The sequence below is a fragment of the Prionailurus bengalensis genome, chromosome E2, assembly GCF_016509475.1.
Source record: "Prionailurus bengalensis isolate Pbe53 chromosome E2, Fcat_Pben_1.1_paternal_pri, whole genome shotgun sequence".
Classification (NCBI taxonomy): domain Eukaryota; kingdom Metazoa; phylum Chordata; class Mammalia; order Carnivora; family Felidae; genus Prionailurus; species Prionailurus bengalensis.
The window spans coordinates 1,217,808-1,228,312 of NC_057352.1; the positions used below are offsets into that span (position 1 = coordinate 1,217,808).

The 10,505-nt window shown below is 46.9% G+C and overlaps 1 protein-coding gene across 2 annotated transcripts; it reads right to left on the bottom strand.

The window, feature by feature from the left end:
- Positions 1-791: 791 nt before the first annotated feature.
- On the bottom strand, positions 792-10,006 carry ZNF551 (zinc finger protein 551). 2 transcript variants are annotated; one of them, XM_043598202.1, is made up of 3 exons: positions 9,774-10,006; positions 6,889-7,012; positions 792-5,371 (listed from the first exon to the last, which is right to left on the bottom strand). In XM_043598202.1, the coding sequence occupies exons 1-3, from the start codon at positions 9,804-9,806 to the stop codon at positions 3,702-3,704; spliced, it is 1,827 nt and encodes a 608-aa protein (XP_043454137.1). In that variant the 5' UTR covers positions 9,807-10,006; the 3' UTR covers positions 792-3,701. The 2 variants fall into 2 exon arrangements, with proteins under 2 accessions (XP_043454137.1, XP_043454138.1); XM_043598203.1 differs by lacking the exon at positions 9,774-10,006 and having other exon boundaries at positions 792-5,772; positions 6,889-6,994.
- Positions 10,007-10,505: the final 499 nt, after the last annotated feature.

A 10,505-nucleotide genomic window follows, 5' to 3' on the forward strand; every position in this document is an offset into this window, starting at 1 on the left:
TTTGCAGATTTCAACTTCCTATTAGAAAAGTTTAAAATTTTTAAAAACAGAGACATGTGAATTTGTAAACTGCTGAAGAAATAACTTTGAAACAATGTTTTGACAGATGGAAGTTAGAGAAGTCTAATTGTGTTAAGCATCAAGAAGTATAGTTTATGTACATGTCTGTACTGTACACATCTGGATTATTCAAGGGCAACTCATGATTTTCAATTATAGAAGTAATATTAAACTATATAAAAATATTAACACCTTGACTAATTTTTCAGCAAACAAAATAAAAGAGGTTAAGTGAATAGACTTAAAAAAACACATGTTGGGGCGCCTGGGTGGCGCAGTCGGTTAAGCGTCCGACTTCAGCCAGGTCACGATCTCATGGTCCGTGAGTTCGAGCCCCGCGTCGGGCTCTGGGCTGATGGCTCAGAGCCTGGAGCCTGTTTCCGATCTTGTCTCCCTCTCTCTCTGCCCCTCCCCTGTTCATGCTCTGTCTCTCTCTGTCCCAAAAATAAATAAACGTTGAAAAAAAAAAAAAAAAAAAACACATGTAATAAAAGCCATAATATCCTAACTGCATCAAACTGCCTTCAATAACTAACTCAATTAATAAAATTCAGCATTAACATATATATTCAAAAATATGTTTTGTGTATTCAAGTTATCAGAGTCATGAGAGTCCTTAGATTTGGGAAATTCTTAAGAGGTTATGCACTGACTTGTTAGGATTACAAGTAAAATAACCCACTAGTATGCATGGGGATAAATAGAAGAACGACCATGAAAATGATAAATAATGATGGAGGATTGTGACAGGTTTCATGGGACTTAATAGTCTTATCCACGGACATATTGTAAACAGCCATTTACAATGGGATGTAAGTACGTATGAAAATATCAAAATGTACATTTAAAATATGTGCAGTTTAAGTTAATCATATTTAAACTCTTTTTGCAAAACATGTGTTTAAAACTTGCCACTTACTAGTCATTCTTATTGTTTTATTACCTATGTTCCTGAAGAGATTAGTGGGTACTGTATCAGTACTTTGGGAACAGAATATAATGAGAGGTTACTAGGAATATCTTACCAACTCCATGTTCAGTGACACCACTTTGGCGATTTGCATTTACCATGAGGGGAGTGTCTACGCCAGGGATTGCCAAAGACTAAAACCTAGGCTTGATTTAATGTGTCACTGAGTTAAGAAAGCAGAGATGTATTAATGCAGATTAAACGTATAAATCTAGTGCATGTGGCTTTTCAATTATGAGGACAAAAAGTTGAGGGAGAAAAATCTGGTATTCAAAAACAATTGTTCCATGTAATAAATACTTAAGTACATGAAAAGAAAATAGGTTAAGAGGTTACAAGCACACAATTTACCAAAGAAGATAAACAGATGATAAAAAGAATGCATGACAAATGTTCAACATCATGAAATACTTTGGGAAATGGAATTAAAACCAAAGTGGCTTATGGCTACACACTTATCTCAAGGGCTAAAATTTAAAAAGACAGACCACATCTAGTGTCAAGGTTCCCAGAGAACTAGAATTCTCATGTACTACTGGCGGGAAGGCAAAAGAGAGTAACCATTATAGAACACGGTTTCACATTTCTTAAAACATGAAGCGTTCACCTACACGGTAACAGTTTTAGTTACTATAACAAGAGTTATAACAAGAGAAATAAAACATATATCCACATAAAGAACTGAATGTAAATATTCATAGCAGCGTTTTTTGTAAACACCCCACGCCCAGAAATAACCTATCTGTCCAGAACAGATAAATGGATAAAGTCATTATTCATAGAACAGAACGCTACTCAGCAATAAAAATAAGCATCATTGTTGAATTTCAATAAGTATGCAGAATGAAGGAAACTAGTACAAAAAATATGCATATACTTAATAATGCCTATTTAAATTATAGAAAATACAAACTAACCTAATGTAAAGGAAAGAGAATTGATGGTTGCCTGGAAGGCTGGATAAGGCAGGGAGAGACACTATATGAGCACAAAGTAATTATATCATGACAAATATGTGCATTTTCATGAGTAATATGGTTTCATTACTTTATACATATGTCAGAGTTTACCAAATTGATAACATTAGATAAGTGTATTTTTTTGAGTGTCAACTATACAAATTATACCTTAACAGAGCTTTAAGAAGTGGTCCAAAATACAAGCCCAGATATCCTTTTTTAGGAAATTAGGTTGGCAACCCTATATGGACTCCACCATCTGCACCCTCATGCCCGGGGAGGGGCAGCCTTCCCTCAGTGGTAGCAAATATTGGCAGCATGAAGACTGCTCCCACTTGAATCTACAAGAATGATGGCTGGGTCACAAAAGACACATCCTTGGACAGCAGGCTCAGCCTTCTCTCTATCCTTGTTTTTCTGACTCTAGAGCAATGACCTGTTGAACAGCCCAGAAAGGCTATAAGAATCCACAAAACCTTTAGAATATTTAGTTCATCAATGACCTTGGCTACAAGAAATAGTTATGGAGGTCCTGAGAATTTCTGTACACATCAATCATGTAAGTCACAGTTCTGGAATGGTTAGAAATGAACTTTTAGGTAAGGCACATTCCATCTAATTTACTGCAGTCTCCTTTATGCCCTATGAATCCATGTTTTTGTTCCAATTACAGTTCTACCTGTATTTCTAGTCTTACAGCAAATGACACTGAAATTTTGTACATCGTGGCACATGGCTCCTTTGCAGGACCTGGGGAAGAAGTCCCCTGAATATTGGTGAGAATTATGTGATATATACAGCAAACAAGAGAATATAATTTATGTTGTTCAAAGAAGCACAGGGAGGTTGTTACCACAAAGGTCTCCTCTTACGGGTGACCCCTGACCTCCCCCCAAATCTCAGCACCAAGTTGCTAAGCACCACAAAGTCCTGCAGTCTTTCTTTCAAAGCACTGGGCACCAATGCAAACTAGACCAATATTGGACAACTGCTATTTTCCACCATCATACCGTCCTTCCTGAAACACAGGAAGCATGGGATCCCCACAAAATTTGCTGGTCTCTACCTGCTGATAGATCACAATTCTGCTTTCAAATCACCTCACACAGTGAATACAACCACCAAAATCAAAGGTGCAGAAACAAAGACCTTGACCAAAAGAACATAAACCAACCCAATGTGTAGCAAGCTGTTCCCATGCTGGTGAATTAGAACCGGGAAGAATTCATCACAAGCATAATGTGAGAACAGCGTTCCTGAAAAGAAATAGGTCCTTCTTAGCAAGGTGAGGATGGGTCCTCTGGACCAAAACTGGGTCAGGTCCACTCCTTAAAGTCAGAGAGAAAGGAATGAGGCTCTCCCTAAGCGCTCAGGCTATTCACAGTTTCCTCAGGCAAATGGGAAAACGGAAGAGGCTAGCTTCTCTGAGTACTCTGGATGATGACTGACCTACACTGTGCAGATGGGCCAGGTAGTAGAGGTGAATGCCCTCGGCCACAGAAGCTGGCGGTGACATAAATACGGCAGTAGCGCTGGACAGGTGAAACTGTACAATGCATCCTCCTAAAGTCTTGCATGTACCTCAGATTTAGGAGGAATCTCACAAAGTTTATGTTGAGATAAAAGATGTTTAAATTCAGGAAAATGTCTCTCACACACAGTCTCCTTTAGTGTTGTACAGTGAATGAAGAAATAAAACATAACCAGCACAATTAAGGGTTTTCTCCAGTATGCACTCTCCGGTGTCTAAGGAGGTTAGATTTGCGGCTAAATGATTTCCCACATTCATTGCATTCATAAGGCCTTTCTCCAGTGTGAACTCTCTGATGTTGAATGAGGTCAGATTTGTGGGTAAAGGGTTTCCTACATTCATTGCACTCATAAGGCCTTTCACCAGTGTGACCTCTCTGGTGTTGAATGAGGCTAGAGCTTTGGCTAAAGGTTTTCCCACATTCGATACACACATAAGGCTTCTCTCCAGTGTGAACTCTCTGGTGCTGAATAAGGCTTGCGCTTTGACTAAAGGATTTCCCACATTCCCCACACTCATATGGCTTTTCTCCAGAATGTACTCTCCGGTGTTGAATAAGACCAGAGCGTTGCCTAAAAGATTTCTCACATTCATTGCACTCGTAAGGTCTTGTGCCAGTATGAATCCTCTGATGTTGAATGAGGTCAGATTTGCGGGTAAAGGATTTTCCACATTCACTGCACTCATAAGGTCTTTCTCCAGTGTGAACTCTCTGATGTTGAATAAGGATAAATTTGCGGCTAAAGGATTTCCCACAAACACTGCACCCATAAGGCCTTTCTCCAGTATGAACACTCCGGTGTCGAATGAGGTTAGAAAACTGTCTAAAGGACTTCCCACATTCACTGCACTCATAAGGTCTTTCTCCACTGTGAATTCTCTGATGTTGAACGAGTTCAGATTTGCAGCTAAAAGATTTCCCACAGTCACTACACTCATAAGGCATTTCTCTAGTGTGAACTCTCCTATGCCGAATGAGGTTAAAGATTTGTCTAAAGGATTTCCCGCATTTGCTGCAATTATATGGCTTTTCTCCAGTGTGAACTCTCTGGTGTCGGAAAAGGCTAGAGCTTTGTCTAAAGGATTTCCCACATTCACTGCATTTATAAGGCCTTTCTCTAGTGTGAACTCTATGGTGCTCGATGAAGTTGGATTTGTAGCTAAACGATTTCCCACATTCACCACACCCATAATGTATTCCTCTAGTGTGCAGTCTCTGGTGGTGAATGAGTTTGGATTTGTGGATAAAGACTTTTCCACATTCACTGCATTCATAAGTCCTTTCTCCAGTGTGAATTCTCCAGTGTTTCCTGAGACTGAAGTTATGGGTAATTAGTTGTCCACATTCTCTGCATCCATAAGGCTTTGTACCACTGTGAATTCTCCAGTCTTTAATGAGGTCAGAAGTCTGGCTAAAGCATTTCCCACATTCACCACACTCATATGGCCTTTGTCCACTGTCAATTTGTTGGTGCCGCACCAATCTGTAGTTGCAGCTGAAGGTTTTCCCACATCTGCCACACTCATACAGCCCTTCTCCAGAGCAGACACTCTGATGCTGATCCAGTGCATGGTTGTGGCGGACAGCTTTTTCACATTCACAACAGCTGTAGTGACTTTTTCCACTGTGAAAGGCCTGCCCACTCTGGTTGCCCCTGTGTGGCTCCTCACTGTTGGGAGTGGTCTGGTGCTGCAGAAGTCCCGAGGTGGCTGGGAAGTCCTCGCCAACCTTCCTACAGGTGAAAGGCTGTCCTGACACAAAGACGTTGCAACTCTTCAAACACGAGGCTCTGTCCACATCCCTTTTCCAGGGCTTCGCCCCACTGCCATGCCTCTGTTGCTGGTGAAGGTCTGCATGGAAAGAGAAACATCTCACACACGTGCCACCCAAGCATGGCTTCTGCCAAGGACATCTTGCTTGGGGCTCAGCATGGTGCAAGATATCCTTCGAGGCTGGGATACACATCTCACAGGGGTGGATCTTCTGGGTGGACGGACCTGCCTGAGAAGCCCTGAACTGGGACTCTCCTACAGACACAGTCTGCTCAGAAGGGGCCCCTTCATGTTCCGTCCCATGCCGACAACCTGAAAGCACAGAGGTGCTGACGAGATGCTGACTTGGTGAGGGGAGAGAGCTCCATTACCAAGGTGTACCAGACACAAGTTGGGTCCATGAAATTGCTGTGAGAACAAGGGAGCTGGAGGCAGGCTGAGGTAGGGGCGGCTTGACAGTACTGGGCCTCTGAAGAAACCTGAACAGAAGAAACCTCAACAGACAAAACACAGACGCATAGGGTGCACCACATGGAGGAGAAACTCCTGCCTCCTCACTCCTCCTTCAGTAGGACCTTGTCTGCTCGAGACGTGGGCATGCTGTGTGGGAAGGCTGGTTGTGTCCTGTCCCCCCCAAAATTCAACTGGAACTAAGTAGCTGGTTCAAGGACTATGTAAGGATATGTGCACACCTCATGACACCATGTGCAGGTCAGTGTTGGAGAATATTGTAGAGGGAGCAGTGCAGAGGAACTGGTGGCCCATGGAGGCCACAAAGGTGGAAGGAGCCAGGAGCCAGAAGTCTCAGATGAAATGACAAGTCAGCAAAGTGTTAAGTATGTAGAAGAAAAGGTAGAAACAATATGTGGCTAGTGGTACTTGTACCAAAATACCATTGAACACATGGCAGGTTCCTGGTATGATCTGAACACAGCCCTGAGGTCATGCCCACCCCCGGTTGCCACACACCAGGGCCAGGCCTCTTGTGAAACCATCTTGCCATGTCCACCCTGTGAAACAAGCAGTGTTTTTCCTGCACTCTCCACTGTGTAACTCCTTAGAACCTGAATGATGCAAGTCTTAATGAAAGACGCACGGTGAGTGGCCACCACTGGCCCCAGGCAACTTGTCATGCAGTAATATTCAGAAGAAAAATACTACAAAATACAGCTGAAGGAGGGTCTTAGCCCATGGTTCATGTAACTGCCATGACCTGGCACAGGCAGTCACACAGAACTGTTAGCTAGAGAAAGGGGGCAAAACTGGAGGCCATGGATCTGGAAACAGTCACCTGCCAGGGACAGGACAAGCAAGGTGGGATCCATTAAGTTAACTGCAAGACTCCAGACTCCCAGACCCTCCTCTGCACTTTCTGAGGCAACAGGTGTGAGGGATGATTACGGAGTCCATTGCTCTGGTCACTATACACAGCTCAGCGCTGGCACCCACCACACACATAACAAGAAAGTGTGGAAATCAGATCCCATGAACCAGCTGTGGGAAAGATAGAGCTAACTCTGGGGGGGGAGGGGTGGGGGGTGGGGAGAGAGGCACAACATCACCTCAGAACACCAGGAGCAATGTAACAGTCTTACCCAGAGATGCTACAAGTGCAAAGGTCTCCAGCATCACGTCGCAGTACAGGAGTCTCTGAGTCTCGTCAAGGAGCCCCCATTCCTCCTGGGAGAAGCCAATGGCCACATCCTCAAAGTTCACATCCTGTCATAATGTGGACAGTTCACTCAATGATCAACATCTCTCCTAGGAGTCCAAGTTCATCATGCCCCCCGCCCTCCACATCCATCCTTGGCTCACTCTACTCCACGCCTCAGAGGAAATATCAGGCCTCTCCTCACATTCCCACTGAGACTATGTCTTCTCACGACAACAGGCAGATGGGCAGAGAGAGGATATCTGAACTGTGGACCTGGCATGGTAGCCACCTTGCCTCTTGTCAAAGTAGTTGGTGTCAAATGAACACAGGTTAGGGAGAGAAGTTGGCTATACAAGGAGGGTGTGAATGCTGTGACTCTGGTCTTATCAGGCAATACCGCTGAAGTCCTCTGGATCATCCCTCCAAGACAGAAAAATTGTGCATTATCCTTCATCCTTACGACCTCAATTCCAGGCCCTGGGGTCATGCGTCCACACTCCCTCTCCATGTGCACGTCACTCTTGGCACACCTCTCACAACTGCACTCCCACAACTCCTACCCATCACTATAGTCATCTCCTTGGCCTCTACTTGTCACTCAGCATATGTGGCCCAGTTTCAAACAGGATCAAATACTACTCCAGACTCTGATGGTCCCCACTGACAGACACAGCCTTGAGTCCTACTGCGAAGGCCTCCCTCCCTGTTCCTTGCTCCAACCCCACTACCTAAAAATGAAAGCAGATTTCAGATACCCATGGCTCTCCCCCACTTGTCCTGCATGCGCTTTATGTCCCCTCTCCAGTCACATGTTTCTTCTCTCCGTCTAACCTGCGTTCAAGACTCAGCTGCCCAGTGAGTCTCATAAATGACCACTTGTGCTCCTAAGCAAATACACCAGCCTCACCTGAACACCTAAGCCCCCACCAGACACAACGAAATCCTGATGAGTCTGCAGATGTGAATAAGCACCAGCCCCCATTTCAATGTCACCTTGCTTGAATTACTCCTATGCCTCCACATCTATCTCATGTCCACTTTTCCCCTGGAGTCCCTGGCCACATCCCAAACCATGCAGTCTCCCCTGCCCTCTCTATGATCGCTTCTCTCCCCATCTGTGTTGTGGCACCCACATCCCACAACCAGTGAGCCGGGCAGGAAACCTGGTCCTCAGGCCTACCCTCTTCTTCCTGGGCTACTATTACCACTGTCATCCTGACCAGGAATCCCCATATATATATATTTTTTAATGATTTTTAAATTTATTTTTGAGAGAGAGACAGAGACAGAGCGCTGGGGGGGAGGGGCAGAGAGAGAGGGAGACACAGAATGCGAAGCAGGCTCCAGGCTCTGAGCCATCAGCACAGAGCCTGACGCAGGGCTGGAACTCGTGAACTGTGAGATCATGACCTGAGCCTAAGTCAGGTGCTTAACCGACTGAGTCACCCGGGTGCCCCAGGATTCCTCCTATTAAGTAACCTACAGCTCCTCCCTGGTCCGCACTCTCCGCCACCTTTTGGAGAAGCCTACATCCTGACCTGTCCTGAAACATCTCATACCCTTAACAGACCGAAAAGAAATCTTCTGATGTCCCCAATGAAAATTACTCTTACTAGCTTCCCCATCTCAGCTGATGGAGCTTCCATTCTCCCAGCTGCCAAAGCCAAAACTTCGTCACCTCTGAGCCCTACCTCTCTGTCCGTACCTCAAAATTAGAAAACCCAGGCAGCCACACCTCAAACACTGACACAGAATCCAGCCACTTCTCCCACCTCCACAGCCACCACCCTGCTCTGGCTACCATCACACCGGCCCAGACTACTGCAGTAGCCTCCTCCCTTACCTTTCCAGCACCACCATCACAACTGCACTCCTCTCCATGCTGCAGCCGCAGGGAGATCACCTGCCTTCACTGCTCCAATCCCTCCCACAGCACCGGACACCTGGGTGTCCAGACCTGACTCCTCCCAGCTCCCATGAGAAACAAAGGTTACCCGCAGGTTCCCGAACTCTCCAAGCCTTTGCACGTCCTAGTACCTATGCCTGGGACCCCTTCCATATCTCACTGCACTGGTTGCCAAAAATAGGAACCACTCTGTAACTCTGGGCCTGGAGTTAGGACCCTGCGCTTGATGTCTCCTCCAAGTTCCCAGACCCGGCGACTGGAGGACTGGCAGAAGAGTCACAGCACACCATTATCCCAAAGCACGTGCGGGGGTGGGGTCTAGGGACGCCCTAGAATAAGCTCCACAACCCAGCACCCCTAAGCCAGGATCCACGGGCTCAGGTGGCTAAGTACCTTAGCCCAGCGCAGGATCCGGAGACAAGACGAACGCGCTACTTCTGGGCTCCTGTTCTCAGTGCACTGTCGCCACTTAGGCGATCTTTACAGAACTCAACTTTCCTGCTCCTATCATCACCCCTCTTCCCGTCTGTCCCTCCTGTGAGCAGCTGCAGGAAACCTGTTAGAACCCGATCTCGGACACCGTCCCTCTATTGTCCCCAACTCTTCGTGGCTCCCAGCGTCCCGAGAAAGAAGGTACAACTCCTAAGGCCTTCGCCTCACACTCTGTTGCCTGTAGACACAAAACAGAGCCTGGGCTTCCCCAGTGCTCCCGGCCCGGTCGCACCTCTAAGTCTCTGCACCGAGCGGCCCCTCCCCTTCAGCCCGCTCCCGCACCCCGTCACGCCGGCGCTCAGACACGGGGTCCCCGCCCGCGAGAGCCTCCCGGCCCGGACACCGGGAACTGGGCCGCTGGGACGCGCGACCAGGCGCCCCGCGCTCGGTGGGGGAGGGCGGAGAGGGCCCGGGGGTCGCGCGTTTACCTCAGCCGGGTCCCTACGCGCGGCCGCCGCCATCGGACTCTGTAGGCGGAGCGCAGCTGTGGGGCGCGGAGATCTCGATCCCAGGCCGTTGCGGGTCACCCCGAGGCCGCCGCCTCCAAGGCTCAGAGCCGCGTCTCTGCAGCCGGGAGAACGTCTTCCTTGCCTTATGGGGCGCCGACCCAGTTCTCCGGGGCCTCTGAGTGAACAGACTCGAAGGAAGCCAAAATGACCGCCAAGAGGCAGACGCCGGAAGTCCCGCCCAACCTGATGCGTCGCACGGAAATGCATCTGTTCTGGGCTTTCATTGGGTCAACTCCGCAACTCTTATGCGCATTGCCGTTTGGGTAATGGAGTTTCCTCAGCTAGAGTGTCTAATTCTTGACCTCCGCCAGTAAAGTTTTCCCGGTACCACGAGTGTCTCAGAAATAAGAGGACTTTAGCCTTCAGGGAACGGAAGCTGTTTATTCCTTTAAATTTTTGTTTTGTTTTGTTGTTTGTTTCTTTTGAGAGAGAGCAGAAGAGGGGCAGAGAGAGGGAAAGAGAGAATCCCAAGGAGGCTCTGCACTGTGAGGGCAGAGCCCGAGAAGAAGCTTCAACCCACCAACCCTGAGATCCTGACCTGATCTCAACCTTTCAATTATTCTCAAATGCTACAGATTTAAATATACACAGTCTCTTTCAGACTCAAAATGCATCCACTCTTAGCAACAATGTAATAAACATTTTCTTGCT